The following is a 16684-nucleotide window of genomic DNA, read 5'->3' on the forward strand; positions in this document are numbered from 1 at the left end:
GCTGACAACAACAGAGGGCTGAATTGGAATGCTCTGCTTATTCCATTATTTGAAGAGCTGCGGCGAGAGGGGTCTCATACACCCAATTTGTCTACTAAGACACGAAGGACAGCAGAGCAAGAGACTAGGGAGGGCTCTTTTCCCTTAATGCATGATGCTTGAATGCCAGAAACAGGCAGAAGACGGAGGTGAGGATGCTTTGAATGATTACATCCAAGAATGGCATTATCAAAGGTGGGCACTGGCACATCACTGCATCCTCAGAACGAGGACAAATTATCTTCAAACGTCAGAAAAGCAATACCAAAGATGTCCAAGACTGTCACGTGAAATGTATGCAGAAATTTGTAGGATCCTGTGGCATGACCTGCAGCCGCTTGGCTTCAGTAGGAATCCCATGCCAGTTGCCCCTAGGCGATTGCTGCACTCAATTTTTTTGCTAATGGGGCCCTCCAGCGATCAATGGGCGACAAGTGGGACATATCACAGTCTGTGACCCATAGGTGTATCAAAAAGGTGACCAATGCCCTATTTCCTCGTGCCAATGATTTTATCTACTGAACCTGTAGATGAGGACAGCCAAGCAGCAAAGCCTGCAGTCTTCGGTACCATCACTGGGTTCCCTAGAATGCAAGGGGTGATCCACTGCACTCATGTGGCCATTAGAGCTCCGTGGGACCAGCCTGCTGCATTTGTGAATTGCAAAGACCTCCATTCTTCGAACATACAACTGGTCCACGGCCACATGAGAAGACATGCATGTTTGCGCACATTTCCCAGTGAGCTGTCACAACTCATACATTTTAAGGAACTCACAGCTGCCAGAAATTTTTAAGAAACCAGCCGAAGTAGACGGCTGGATTCTGGGTGACAAGGGTGTTACCTCCTTGGCACATGGATGATACCAGTGCAGCATCCCCCCAGTGCAGCTGGAGAGAGATGCAATGCTGCTCATGCATCCACCAGAGCCATCATCGAATACACCATTGTCATGCTGAAAATGCACTTCCACTGCCTTGACTGGTCTGGAGGGGCTCTTCAGTACGTGCCACAGAGGATCTAACGAATAATTGTTTGCTGTGCATTGCACAACCTGGCAATTAGGCGCAGCAACATTCTGCAGGCAGAGGAACACAAGTTCTCCTCAGAAGAGGATGACTATGAAGAGGGTGAGGAGGAGGACAACTCTGCCAATATAGATATAAGGGCCATGGAGAGACATGCAAGGGACATCAGGGAAAACCTCATATTTGCATGTTTCAGCCAACATTACGCCACTTCAGAAAGGAACGTTGGGAGGAGAAAAATAAAACATTCGCGAAACATGTTCATGTACGCCCGAGGTCTTATTCACTACTGTCACTACTATCAAAAAGGGCTCTTCTGACAACAGCACATGAAGCTGCAGTGGAGATGTGCCTAACAGCCTGTGTGCTATCAACTTCATTAAAAGCGACCCATGTCTCCATTGGAAAAAATGTCCAGCATCAAGATATTAACTCGCACACATCGGAAGCTACAACATTGCAGCACCTTGCTGTGACCGGAAAATCTGCTCAGGGCTATGATGAACCGAAAACACCAATGCAAGGAAAGTAAGGGTGTGACAGCAGAACCACAAATATAAGGCATGTTAGTAGTGAAAATAGTGAAAAATCTGCAAATGACAAACAGCCATCATTGAAGGCGGAGAGAAGGAAGGGGAGGGGAAGGGGGAAGAGTAAAAACAATGCAGGAACTACGGAAGCAGCAAAGCACATTGTAGGGAGAGGGAGAGATTAAAAACAACTCAGAAATTAGAGGTGTGACATCACAGGAAAGTCCCAAGTTGATTGGCTGGTGAGTATTTTGCTATTTTGCCCATTTATCTTTCAAAACTCAGGGTAATTTATCAGTAATTGTAAGGTTTTATTATCAGTAAAGTTTACTAGTGGTATCGAGAGTGGGTGTGTTAATTACAAAGTTAATTAAGTAAAAAGAAAAAAAAAAATCACATAATAAAGATGGGAGGGCAGATGATGTGTCACGACTGCATGATGTGGGAGCTCCTGGATGCAAACACATCTGCAGTAAGCGTCTGTGGCTGCAGGAACGTCAGCTCAGATTTTATGTTGGAGCTGTGAGCTGACAAGTCCGTGGGTCCTGATGGACTTCATCCAAGGGTGCCCAAGAGTGTGCCAGGGAATGGAAAGAATGTGCTAGGGCTACACAACAGTGTACTGGGGTGCCCAAGAGTGTGCCATAGGATGGCAAGAGTGTGCTAGCAGTGTCCAAGCGTGTGCTAGGGGTTCCCAAGAAAGTGAAAGGGGATGGCAAGAGTGTGCCGGGGATGGTAAGAGCATACATACGAACTAGGAGCAGAAGTAGTCCATTTGGCCCCCGAGCCTGCTCTGCCATTCAATAAGATCATGGCTAATCTGTTTGTGTCTCGAATTCCACACTCCCATCTACCCCCGATAACCTTTGATTCCCTTGCCTTCCAAGAATCTATCTCTGCCTTAAAAATATTCAATGACCCTGCCTCCAACACCTTCTGAGGCAGTGTTCCAAAGTCGTACAACCCTCTGAAGAGAAAAAGATTCTCCTCATCTCTGTCCTAAAAGGGTTGGCAAGATGTGACAACTAGAGTGCCACAGGGATCAGTGCTGGGACCTCAACTATTTACAATTCAGAATGATGATGAAGGGACCTAATGCATGGTTGCTAAATTTGCTGATGACACAAAGATAGGTAGGAAAGAAAGTTATGAAGAGGGCATAATGAGTCTGTAAAGGGATGTAGATAGGTTAAGTGAGTGGGCAGAAATTTGGCAAATGGAATAGAATGTGGGAAAATGTGAACTTATCCACTTTGGCAGGAAGAATAGTAAAGCAGCATATTATCTAAATCTGGAGAGAGATTGCAAAACTCTGAGGGATAGAGGGATGTGGGTGTCCTGGTGCACGAATCACAAAACGTTGGTATGCAGATATAGCAAGTGATTAGGAAGGCAAATGGAATGTTGTTGTTTATTGCAAGGGGTAAGAAATATAAAAAGAATGTTTTGCTATAGTGTATAGGGTATTGGTGAGACCACATCCGGAATACTGTGTACAGTTTTGTTCTCCTTATTTAAGAAAGGATATAAACATATTAGAGGCAGTTCAGAGAAGGTTCACTCGACTGATACCTGGGATGGGGCAGTTATCTAATGAAGAAAGATTGGACAGATTGGGCTGTATCCATTGGCGTTTAGAAGGATGAGAGGTGATCTTATTGAAACATAAGATCCTGAGGGGACTTGACAGGTTGGACGTGGGAGAGACAAGAACTAGGGGACACAGTTTAAAAATAAGGGGATGCCCATTTAAGACAGCAATGAGGAGAATTTGTTTTCTCTGACGGTTGGGAGTTGTTGGAACTCTCTTCGCCAGTGTGATGGAGAAAAGGTCATTGGACATTTTTAAGGCAGAGGAATTCTTGACTAACAAGGGAGTCAAAGGGTATCAGGGCTAGGCGGGAAAGTGGAGTTGAGGCCACAATCAGATCAGCCATGATCTTATTAAATGGCACAGCAGGCTTAAGCAAGGAGTCAGGAGGGCTAAAAGGGGTTATGAGAAGTCATTGGCAAACAGGATCAAGGAAAATCCCAAGGCTTTTTATACGTATATAAAGAGCAAGAGGGTAACTAGGGAAAGGGTTGGCCCACTCAAGGACAAAGAAGGGAATCTATGTGTGGAGCCAGAGGAAATGGGTGAGGTACTAAATAAGTACTTTGCATCAGTATTCATCAAAGAGAAGGACTTGGTGGATGATGAGCCTAGGGAAGGGAGTGTAGGTAGCCTCAGTCATCTCTATCAAAAAGGAGGTGGTGTTGGGTGTCTTGCAAAGCATTAAAGGTAGATAAGTCCCCAGGGCCTGATGGGATCTACCCCAGAATACTGAGGGAGGCTAGGGAAGAAATTGCTGGGATAAAAACAAGAAATGCTGGAACCACTCAGCAGGTCTGGCAGCATCTGTGGAAAGAGAAGCAGAGTTAAAGTTTCGGGTCAGTGACCCTTCTTCGGAACTGACAAATATTAAAAATGTCACAGGTTATAAACAAGTGAGGTGGGGGTGGGGCAAGAGATAACAAAGGAGAAGGTGCAGATTGGACAAGGCCACATAGCTGACCTATGGAGCAAAGGCAAACAATATGTTAATGGTGTGTTGAAAGTCAGTACAGAATAGGTGTTAACAGACTGAATATTGAACAGCAGCAAGTGCAAACCTGAAAAGAAACAATGGGTAAGCAAACTGAACAAACTAAGATGAAATGAAATAAATGCAAAAAAAAAGATGTAAAAAAGAAAAAAAGAAAAAACAACTAAAAATGAAAGTAAAATGGGGGGCTGTCATGCTCTGAAATTATTGAACGCAATGTTCAGTCCGGCAGACTGTAGTGTGCCTAATCGGTAGATGAGATGCTGTTCCTCGAGCTTGCGTTGATGTTCACTGGAACACTGCAGCAATCCCAGGACAGAGATGTGAGCATGAGAGCAGGGGGGAGTGTTGAAATGGCAAGCAACCGGAAGCTCAGGGTCCTGCTTGCGGACTGAGCGGAGATGTTCCGCAAATGGGTCACCCAGTCTGCGCTTGGTCTCCCCAATGTAGAGGAGACCACATTGTGAGCAGCGAATACAGTATACTACATTGAAAGAAGTACAAGTAAATCGCTGCTTCACCTGAAAGGAGTGTTTGGGGCCTGGGATAGTGAGTAGAGAAGAGGTAAATGGGCAGGTATTACACTTCTTGCGATTGCAGGGGAAGGTGCCATGGGATGGGGACGAGGTGGTGGGGGTAATGGAGGAGTGGACCAGGGTTCCGCGGAGGGAACGATCCCTTCGTAATGCTGACAGGGGAAGGGAGGGGAAGATGCGTTTGGTAGTGGCATCACGCTGGAGGTGGCAGAAATGGCGGAGGATGGAGGCTGATGGGGTGGAAAGTGAGGACAAGGGGAACCCGGTCACGGTTCTGGGAGGGAGGGGAAGGGTTGAGGGCCCTGTCAACAACAGTGGGGGGGGAATCCTCGGTTAAGGAAAAAGGAGTTCATGCCAGAAGCACCATCATGGAAGGTAGCATCATCAGAGCAGATGCGTCGAAGACGGAGAAACTGGGAGAATGGAATGGAGTCCTTACAGGAGGTCGGGTGTGAAGAGGTGTAGTCGAGGTAGCTGTGGGAGTCGGTGGGCTTATAATGGATATTAGTAGACAACCTATCCCCAGAGATGGAGACAGAGAAGTCGAGGAAGAGAAGGGAAGTGTCAGAGATGGACCATGTAAAGGTGAGGGAAGGGTGGAAATTGGAAGCAAAGTTGATAAAGTTTTCCAGTTCGGAGCGGAAGCAGGAAATGGCACCGATACAGTCATCAATGTACCGGAAAAAGAGTTGGGGGAGGGGGCCTGAGTAGGACTGGAACAAAGAATGCTCGACATATCCCACAAAAAGACAGGCACAACTAGGACCCATGCGGGTACCCATAGCGAAACCTTTTACTTGAAGGAAGTGCATGGAGTTGAAGGAGAAGTTGTTCAATGTGAGAACAAGTTCAGTCAGGCAGAGGAGGGTGGTGGTGGATGGTGACTGGTTGGGCCTCTGTTCCAGGAAGAAGCGGAGAGCCCTCAAACCATCCTGGTGGGGGATGGAGGTGTAGAGCGATTGGACGTCCATAGTGAAGAGGAGGCGGTTGGGACCAGGAAACTGGAAATTGTCAAAATGACGTAGGGTGTGAGAAGAGTCACGGATGTAGGTGGGAAGAGACTGGACCAGCGGAGCAAAGATAGAGTCTAGATAGGAAGAAATAAGTTCAGTTGGGCAGGAGCAGGCTGACACAATGGGTCTGCCGGGACAGTCCCTTTTGTGGATTTTGGGAAGGAGGTAGGAGCGGGCTGTCTGGGGTTGCAGGACTATGAGGTTGTAAGCTGTAGGGAGAAGATCTCCAGAGGGGATGAGGTCAGTGACAGTCCTTTGGACGGTGGCTTGATGTTCAGTGGTGGGGTCATGGTCCAGAGGGAGGTAGGAAGAAGTGTCTGTGAGTTGGCGTTGAGCTTCTGCAAGGTAGAGGTTGGTACGCCATACAACAACAGCACCACCCTTGTCTGCAGGTTTGATGACCATGTCGGGGTTAGATGTGCGAGGCAAGTTCTTTACACAGAGGGTGGTGAGTGCCTGGAACTTGCTGCCGGGGGAGGTGGTGGAAGCAGGTACGATAGCGACGTTTAAGAGGCATCTTGACAAATACATGAATAGGATAGGAATAGAGGGATACGGTCCCTGGAAGTGCAGAAGGTTTTAGTTTAGGCAGGCATCAAGATCGGCGCAGGCTTGGAGGGCCGAATGGCCTGTTCCTGTGCTGTACTGTTCTTTGTTCAGGCGTGAAGGGGCCAAATGGCCTACTTCTGCTCCTAAATTGTATGTTCATAAGGCCTTATATGTGCCAGCTCTGGCTCAGACGGCACCATTCGCACCTCGAGTCAGAAGGGTGTAGATTCAAGTCCCACTCCAGGACTTGAGCATAAAAATCAAGGCCGACACTCCACTGCAGTATTGAGGGACTGCTGCAAAGCCAGAGGTGCCATGTTTGGGATGAGACGTTAAACTGAGGCCCGGTCTGCCCTCTCAGGTGGATGTAAAAGATTCCATGAATTATTGCTGGTGTCATGCCAATATTCATCCTCAATCAAGGTCAGAAAATAAAGACCATCTGCTCACGAGCACATTGCTGTTTGTGGGAGCTTGTTCACAAGTCATCTGTCTGTCCTTCCTTTATCCTTGATTAACTTCAAATTGTTTAAATCTCAGCTACCCATATCTTGACTGTACCAAGTTCCATTCATCCAGCACTCCCAACTCTGCTGAATGACACCGGCACCTTGTCCTCCGAAGTCCTGAACTTGAAATTTTCATCCTCATCTCCAAATACCCCAATGGTCATCGAACTGAAATGTTAATCCTGTTTCTCTCCACACAGATGCTACCTGACCTGTTGAGTATTTCCTGCTTTTATTTCAGATTTCCAGCATCTGCAGTATTTTGCTTTTGTAGTTAATCCAGAATATGGGATCCTTAGTTTTATGTTGAGAACACAAAAGAAAGTAAGTTATGCTAAACTTTTATGAATCATTGGTTGGGCTTCAGCAGGAGTATAAACATATGAATAGTAAAACGATAGTAAAAGAAAAGATGGTACCAATTCGGGATCAAGAAGGAGATTTTCTTGTGGCGGCAAGAGGCATGGCTGAGGTGCTGAATGAATATTTTGCATCATCACAAGAGAACAGGATGCTGCCAATGTCGCAATGAAGGAGAAACTAGATAAGGAAACATACTTAAAAGACTGGCAGTGCTCAAAGTAGAAAAGTCACCCAGTACAGACAAGATTCAATAGCAACTTTCAAAAGATAATTTAATATGTACTTGGAAGGGACAAGAACAGGGCTATGGGACTTTCACAGACCAGCTGGGCTGAATGACTTCCATCTGTGTGCATGATTCTAAGTATTCTAAGGTTGAACAAAGCATTTTGCCACAGTAACTATGCAGAAGCTTTTAATCAATGTAAAGTAATTCAGAGATAAACAAGTTTTTTGTACCCACCTCCCGTGCACCTCTTCCAATGTTCCTGTCCCACATTGAGCAGGTCTTTAACCCCATCATCCATGGCCTTCGTAAACTTACTAAATAATTCAACCTTCTGTTCTCTGCAGGGTCAAAGGCACAAAGAGTGACTTGATTCCTTTCCAAAGATGAATCTAACTGGTTGAGCAGAAGGCTGAGCATACAGGAGGAAACTCAAATCAAAAAGCATAGGTGATGCTGATAGGCAGATTAAGTAAATTGATACTCAACACATAAAATATTTCTGCTTTTTTATTACTGATTTTTCAGCTTAGTGGCATTTAAACTTGTAGTTTTGTAAAGTTAATACGTACGCATCCAGTAGCCCAATATCCTCCACTGGTGGCTCCATTGTTGAAAAGATCATGACACCAACAATATCATCCTTTTCGGTTTTCCTCTTGCCCAATTTCCATTCCTTCAGTGAATAAAAGAGGCAGAAATGCAAGTAAATGTTAAATGGAGAAAAATCTGAAATCCTTTCTATTTATTTCCCTTTCCTTAGCTATGTTTATTAGCAGTTCATTCACAAGAAAGGGCACCTTTTAATCCTTGGTTGTTTTAGCTGTGTGGATAGAAAGTGGGCAAGTAACACAACAATTGTACTTTATGGTGAAGGAGCCAGAGTTAGTCTTCAGTGAATGCTGCCAGCAAGAATGGATGGATTAGTTTCCTGGATACAACTACAGTTACTGAAAGTGCTTATAATTCACATCTAGCAGAGTGCTCATAGGTCTAGCCTTACTGCATTTGACTCCCAATTACTCAGCTCAAATTTCAGTTTTAGAGATCTGTACAGGAAACTCAAAAAGGAACAGTTAAAGGGGATAATGTCATCATGGGGAAGCATCCTGTTAGGCAATACTATAATCAAAAACTGAGATGCAAGATCCAGCTTCAGCTATTCTCATACTCATTAATTTGCTAATTCTGAACTCAAACTTGAGACTTGAACTGGATATCTGTGTCTTTTGCACGTGTATTTCTTCTGTAACTCTCTGCAGACAAAGTTAACATTAAATGAGGCAATGCTGGGTTTGAATTGTACAGCTGCTTTATTCCACAATAAATTACACATCCAGAGCAACAGCTAGGATCAAATTTCCCCACATTACCCCATTCCAATGTGGTAATCTTCCTTAACAGAATAACTCCTATAGCTCAACTTTCCTGGAGCCTGCCTTTCTTGAGACTTATCTGTCTCAAGCTGAAAATATAAACGAGTAGGCAGCATAGACTTCAAAAGGGAATGTCATACTTGACCAACCTTATTTAATTCTTTGAAGAAGTAACAAAGAGTCAAATTGTAGACTTATGACGAAGGTCAGAACTTGTGGAATCAGGGGACTGTTCTCTCTCAGAAAGACAGTTGGTGAAGGATAGAATTGGAGCCAACTTTTACACACTTTCACATTTATTTCCAGAGTTACTTATTGCAAGCATAAACCTTCTAACCCAACCACCACATTTATAGTAAAAGCAAAATACTGCGGATGCTTTTTCTGTGTTTATTTTATTTCATCTTGGTTTGTTCAGTTTGCTTACCCACTGTTTTTTTGTCATGTTTGTACTTGCGGCTGTTCTATCTTCAGTCCGTTAACACCCTATCTGTACTAATGCTTTGTCGTTCAACACACCATTAACATATTGTTTGCCTTTGCTCCACGACCTTCTGGTCAGCTATTCTGTGACCTTGTCCTATTTACACCTTCTCCTTTGTTATCTCTTGCCCCACCCCTGCTTTACTTGCTTATAACCTTTTACATTTCTAATATTTCCTAGTTCTGAAGAAGGGTCACTGACTTGAAACGTTAACTCTGCTTCTCTCTCCACAGATGCTGCCAGACCTGCTGAGTATTTCCAGCATTTCTTGTTTTTACACCGTATTTACAGTCTGTGTCAATTTATACATTTTTTGAATCTAATGCAACGTAAAAGGGGGGACTAAGTGTCCCCATTGAAGGGACACCAGTAATTTACAGTAACAAAAAACAAAAACTTTAAAAGTAGATGTAGCAATTCAAATTAAAATAACATTCCGAGGTGATTGTGCACTCCAGTCCCCCCAGCACTAGCCAGTTGCAAAAGGCCTCAAGCGTACTGGCGGACACCACGTGCGCTCTCTCCAGGGACACTCAGGTTTGGACATAGCTGCAGAAGAGAGGCAGGCAATCGGGCTGAATGACCTCTCTCAGCTCCTGCTGCCAGGACCTGTTGATGACCACCTTGGCCATGCCCAGGAGTAATCCCACAAGGAGGTCATCAATCTGGAATTAAAAGCTAGTCTATTGGTGACCATGAAACCATTGTCCATTGTTGTAAAAACCCATCTGGTTCACGAATATCCTTTAGGGAAGGAAACCTGCCGTTCTTACCTGGTCTGGCCTACATGTGACTCCAGACCCACAGCAATGTGGCGGAAGTGCTGGCCACTGTGCTGATGATTGCGGCGGGCCCTCAAGCTTGCAGGTAAGTCTATTTAAATATATTCATTTTATTTGAATATTTAAATTGAAGTCCTGTCGCCCAGGGTGGGGGGACGGGACACTCCATGGAGCCTCGCAGACGTCCCAGGCCCTCATGGTGTCGAGGTCCATGGTGAGCCTCATCTGGAGCCATCTTCAGGCTGGAGGGTGAAAAAAGTAGAAAAAAGTAGAAAAAAGGAGCACCTCTTACTCCCGTCACCAAACTCCTCACTCACCAAACTTGTATCTGCACACTCTGCTTACAATCTGCACTCCGTTTGCAAGCTGCACCCAGACTTCTGTATTTGAACTATATCTGAAACTGAAACTGCAGCAACCAGATTGGATTAGGTAGCTACTTAACTAATCCACTGCTCTGCAGTAGAGCTTGTTAATCCTGGTCATCAGTGTCGTGCCAGGCAGATACATTAAAATACCCCCATCAGGTGTGTGGTGTTCATTATGGAGACAAGCCACTAAATTAATTATTTACAATCTATAAGGAAACATCATCACGGTTATTTCAGTAGCATCTTAACTATTTACTATCTCAGAACCCACTTCTGCTTTTACTTGCAGTAACACATTGTTGTGCTACGAAACATCAATTTTAAAATCTTTTCTGTGGGAAAATGGTCAAAAATTCTAAAACATAGCAACATCTGATTAGCAGTTGGCTTGGGAATTAGTGATGATTTCCATTCTTGAGTGTATGAGTCATAGAATCTTACAGCACAGAAGGAAGCCATTTGGCCCATCATGCCAGTGTCGGCTTTTTGAATGAGCTATGCAGTTAGTCCCACTCTCTTGCCCTTTTCCCAAAGCCCTACAATTTTCTCCCCTTCAAGTATTTATCTTAATTACTTTTCCAAGTTATTAATGAATCTGCTTCCATCATCCTTTCAGGCAGTGCATTTCAGATCCTAGTAGCTCGATACGTAAAATAAATTCTTTTCATCACACCTCTGGATCTTTTGCCAATTACCTTAATTCTTTATCATCCAGTTAAACAAACCTCCTGCCAGTGGAAATAGCTTCTCGTTATTCAGTCCAGCAAAAGCCTTAATTATTATAAACACCTTTATTAAATCTCTCCTTAACCATCTCCGCTCCAAGAACAATCCCAGCTTCTCTAGTCTCTGCTTATAACTGAAGTCCCTCATTCCTGATACCATTGCAATAAATCTCCTCTGCAGCCTCTCTGATGCCTTGACATCCTTCCTGAAACTTGGTGCTCAGAATTAGGCACAATATTCCAGCTGAGGCCCAACCAGTGATTCACAAAGATTTAGCATAACTTCCTTGCTTTTGTACTCTATGCCAAGGATCCTAAATGCTTTTTTTAACAGCCTAATCAACTTCTTGTGCCACCTTGAAAGATTTATATATGAAATTGCAGATTTCGCCGTTTCTGCATCCCCTTTAAAATTGTACTATTTAGTTTATATTGTCTCTTATTCTTCCTTCAAAAATGCAATACCTCACATTTATCTGCATTAAATTTCATCTGCCATGTCTCTTCCCATTATTCTCCTGAATAATGTTACTATCCTTGTCATGGTTTATAAAATGCCTACAGGCTGACTGGCCTGTATTTACCTGGTTTATCCCTCTCCCTTTTTTTGAACAGGAGTGTAACATTTGCAACCCTCCAGTCCTCTGGTACTACTCACATGTCCAAAGGAGGAGATTGGATGATCGTAAGGCAGAGTGTCTGCAATTTCCACCCCTACATCCCTCAGCAACTTAGGCTGCATCCCATCCAGAATGGGTGACTTTTTTACTTCGAGCTTTGCCAGCCTTTTAAGCACCTCTTCTTTATCTATTTCTTCCATTATTGTTACATTGGCCAGTGTCTCTAGTATAGACAGATGCAAAATACTAATTTCAGTACCTCACCATGCCCTATGTCACTACAAGCTGATCTCTTTCTTGGTCCCTAATTGGCTCCACCCTTCCTTTCACCAACTTTTTTTATTCATATTTCTTTATAAACAAACTTCACTGTTTCCTTTTATGCTACCTATTTATCTATTCTCATAGAAGTTGTTTGAAGGTTTTCATGGGCAGAGTGGTAATGCTGAGTAAGACAATTTTACACCATGAGAATTTGCACTGAAAAGAGAAGTTGCTTCCTTGAAAAAGTAGTTCCAAGAAGAACCACACTGTCGGAAATGCTGAGGCCTGCCAGTTATTCTTAGAACTCCTTTTTCCAAGGAAAAAACTATTGTTTTTTTTTCATTTTAATCTCTATGTCTTTAGTCAGCCTGGGAACACCAGCTTTGGATGTCCTTCATTTCTTCCTTGTGGGAATGTGCCTAACCTGTATCAACATTCCCTCTAAATTTTCTTTGTACTGGGTGGGCTACATACTCATCAGAGCACTACTTTTTTTGTCCGTGGGCAGCTTACATTTTAAGTCACTGAGCTTTCACAAAGTTGTCAGCATCCTGTTTATTTCAATGCGCAGTACATTCCAGATACATGTGCAGCTTAGACGGAACATTGACCGCATCCAAACTATCTCTTCTCTGAAGACCTCTCATTGCTCAGTTACTGTTTTACCTGCCAATCTTTGATTCCAATCCACCAGGGCCAGATCCCTTTGCAATTCACTGAAATTAGCCCTTCTCCAGTTGAGTATTTTTACATTTGATATTTCCTGGTCCTTTCCCATAATTACTTAAAATCTGATGGTAGTGGTCACTGTTTTCCAAATGTTCTTTCACTGAAACATGCTCCACTTGCCCCACTTCATTCCCCAGAATGAGATCCAGCACTGCTTCCTTCTTTATTGGGTTGAAAACATACTGATTCAAAAATTATGAATAATTATACATGCTATAACACAGTGGTGACCAATAGAAAATCAGCGACTAACCACTGACAGAAGTATGGTGACACTATTTAGCCAAATGCACTGATTCTTGTAGAAAATGCCTATTGCACAATACTGGTAAGTATACTTCACGTACATTTTTCTCATGAGCAGCTACCATATGTGCTAAACATTACAGTCTTTTTCACAAAAGCTTGCTATTCTGGCATCGATTTATCAGGCACAACACATCTTAGAGCAACTTTTCATTTTTATGTCCAGCAGTTGCAAGCAGCTCTGAGTTAACTAGAGTGATTGCTGCGAATGTTGTTTCGCAGATGATATACCAGATCCACCCTACACTCTATCTAGAACGTGGTGGATGCTGATTGTCCTTTGCCCGATTTGCCCTGTTAGAGCTGCTTGCCACTGGCTGGGCTTGCTTTCTTCTGCTGGCCTGGAATAGTTATTGGTCAAGCTGACTACATAGACAGCTTCTCTCTCCATACACGCTATTCGTGTTTCCATGGTGCTGACGTTTGCAGTTTTCACCCCAATTCCAAATCATTCTGGTGGACACAAAGTAACAAAGAAGTAAAGCACACACAAAAACAATAAAACAGTTCAAACTCTGCTTCTTGTCTTACCATTTTACCAATAAACACCCCAAAAGGTTAAAGTACATACGCATATGCCGTGTGAATGAACATTAAGATCACGTGCACATCAGTGGTGTCAATTATTCATTTAAAAAAATTTCTAATCAAAAATAGAATTAACCATATCTGAATTCCCAATTAGCCGCATATGGATGGCGGCCAACCTATTGAACAACACTGGTAAAAGAGAACCCAGTCCCCAACGCACACAGAACCAGCTGAAGCTTGTTTAGCAAACCAGAAAAGGCAATTATTCGAATGCAAAATTATGAAATCCACAAAAAAGTGCCTCTATATGAAAGTCAAGAAATCTATCATTCAGAGTATGACCAAAGGTACAAAGGCTAAAAGCAGGGCTTGAAACGTCTGCAACCATCTTCAGCCAAGTGGTGATCAATCTCAGCCTCCTCCTGAGGTCTCAGGCTTAACATAAGTCAGTCTTTAGCCAGCTTGGTTCACTGCAAATGTCATCAAGAAACAACTAAGCGCATTGGATACAAAAAAGGCTATGGGGTCTGACAGCATCCCAGCTACACTGAAAGATTTGTGCTCCAGAACTAGATGCACCTCTAGCTAAGCTGTTCAAGCTGGCAAGGCAACTACCTTGTGGAAAATTGCTCAAGTATTTCCTGTCCACAAAGGCAGGACAAATCCAACCCCATCAGCTCACTGTCAAACATCAGCAAAGTGATGGAAGGTGCTGTGGACAGTGCTATAAGTGGCACTTACTCACTAATAACCTGCTCACTGATGCTCAATTTGGATTCCACCTAGACCACTCAGCTTCAGACTTCTTTGCAGCCTTGGTCCAAACAAAGTCAAAAGAGCTGAATTCCAGAAGTGAGGTGAAAGTGACCGCCCTTGGCATCAAGGCAGCATTTGACGGAGTGTGGCACCAAGGAGTGCTGGCAAAATTGAAGTCAATGGAGAAGAAGCTCTGAAGAAAGGTCACTGACCTGAAACGTTAACTCTGCTTCTCTCTCCACAGATGCTGCCAGATCTGCTGTGTTTCCAGCATTTCTTGTTTTTATTTCAGATTTCCAGCATCTGTAGTATTTTGCTTTTATTTTATTGAAGTTAATGTAAAATCAGGAGGAAAATTCTCCACTGGTTGGAATTATACCTAGCACAAAAAGAGGCCAATTATCTCAGCCCCAGGGCATCACTGCAAGAGTTCCTCAGGGCAGTGTCCTAGGTCCAAACGTATTCAGCTGCTTCATCAATGACTTTCCCTCCATCATGTCAGAATCAGGGATGTTTGATGATTATTTCAGTGTTCGGTTCCATTTGCAATTCATCTGATAATGAAGCAGTTTGAGCTCGCATGCAGCAAGACCTTGACAACATTCAGGCTTGGGCTGATAAGTGGCAAGTAACATTTGCGCCACACAAGTGCCAGGCAATGACCACCTTCAACAAGAGAAAGTCATCCTGGGGGTTACCACTGACCAGAAACTTAACTAGAGGAGCCACATAAACACTGTGGCTACAACAGCAGGTCAGAGGCAGGGAATTCTGCAGTGAATGACTCAACTCTTGACTCCCAAAGCCTGTCCACCATCTACAAGGCACAAGTCAGAAGTGTGATGGAATGCTCTCCATTGCTTGGATGAGTGCAACTCCAATGACACTCAAGAAGCTCAAGAGCCATCCAGTACAAAGCAGTCAACTTGTTTGACACGCCATCCAGCCCACCGTAAAGGCAGTGTGTAGCACTACAGGCAATGCAGCAAATCATTAAGGCTCCTTCAACAGCACCTTCAAACCCGCGATCTCTCCCACTTAGCGTACAAGAACAAGGGAAGAAGGTGCATGGAAATACCCAACCTGCAAATTCTCCTCCAAGTCATACATTGTCCTGACTTGGAAATATATTGTCATTCCTTCATCATTGCTGATTCAAAATCCTGAACTCCCTACCTAGCAGCATCATGCAGATTGTAGTGGTTCAAGAAGGCAGCTCGCCACCACCTTGTCAAGGGCAATAAATGTTGGCCTTGCCGGTGATGCCTACATCTCAGGAATGAGTAAGAAAATAATGAACACTTTACAAACCAGGTTTAACCAAGGATTTAAATTCCATGTACTGTTCCCTAGTTATTGATTCCATCCCTCTCTCTGACAACTGCCTGAGGCTCAAACAGACTGTTTGCAACCTTGGTGTCATATTTGACCCAGAGGTGAGCTTCCAACCACGTATCTGCATCATCACCAAGAGGACCTATCTCCATCTCTGACATTGCCTGCTGCTGTGTCATTCATCTCTGGTACATCTAGACTTGACTTTTTCAACACATTCCTGGCTGGTCCCCACATTTTACCCTTCTTGAAATTGAGGCATTGTGAAACAGGGAGCCAGTGAATGTCACCTAAAGGGGTGTTGGGTGAATGAGATTTGGAGCGAGTTAAGATATGAACAGCAGAGTTTTGCAGGAGCACAAGTTTATGTAGGGCGGAAGATGGGAGGCCAGCCAGGAGAGCATAGGAATAGTTGAGGATAGAAGTAATAAAGGCATGGATGAGGGTTTTGCAGCAGAGGAGCTGAGGAAAGGTTGGAGTCGAGCAACGTGAGGATGGAAGTAGGCAGTCTTGGAGATGGTGAGGATATATGGTCGGAAACTCTGGGTCAAATGCAGCACTGAGGTTACAAACTGTCTTACTCAGCTTAAGACAATTACCAGGGATTGAAACAGTGGATAGGGAACAGGGTTTGTGGTGGGAACAAAGACTTTAGTTTTCCCAATATTTAGATGAGGGGCAACTTCTGCTCTTATAATATTGGGCAAGCAGTATGATGAATCAGAAACAATTGAGTGGCCCAAGGAGGTGGTGGCAAGATACAGCTGAGCGTCATCGGCATATATGTGGAATCTGAAGTGTTTTCGGATGATGTTGCCATGTAAATGAGAGATTGAAAAGGATCAAGAACAAGGAATTCCAGAGGTAACAGAGCAAGATTGGGAAGAGAAGCCAAAGCAGATGATTCTTTGGCTATAATTAAATGGATAAGAATGGAACCAAACTAGGGCAGTTCCATACAGTTGGATGACGGAGGAGAGGCAGAGAGAGAGGATGGTATCAAATGTGTCAAAAGTTGCAGATGGGT

General features: G+C 43.8%; 1 protein-coding gene across 3 annotated transcripts in view; it reads right to left on the reverse strand.

Moving 5' to 3' along the window:
* The window catches only part of snx9b (sorting nexin 9b), a 307428-nt gene that overhangs the window by 63341 nt on the left and 227403 nt on the right, over window positions 1-16684 (reverse strand). For all 3 annotated transcript variants that reach the window (XM_068044778.1, XM_068044777.1, XM_068044776.1), the window contains exons 11-12: window positions 7951-8054; window positions 7616-7719 (exon numbers count right to left, since the gene is read on the reverse strand). In XM_068044778.1, the coding sequence (XP_067900879.1) occupies window positions 7616-7719; window positions 7951-8054 (208 nt within the window). The remainder of the gene's footprint in view (window positions 1-7615; window positions 7720-7950; window positions 8055-16684) is intronic.

Source organism: Heterodontus francisci, chromosome 13, assembly GCF_036365525.1.
Source record: "Heterodontus francisci isolate sHetFra1 chromosome 13, sHetFra1.hap1, whole genome shotgun sequence".
NCBI lineage: Eukaryota > Metazoa > Chordata > Chondrichthyes > Heterodontiformes > Heterodontidae > Heterodontus > Heterodontus francisci.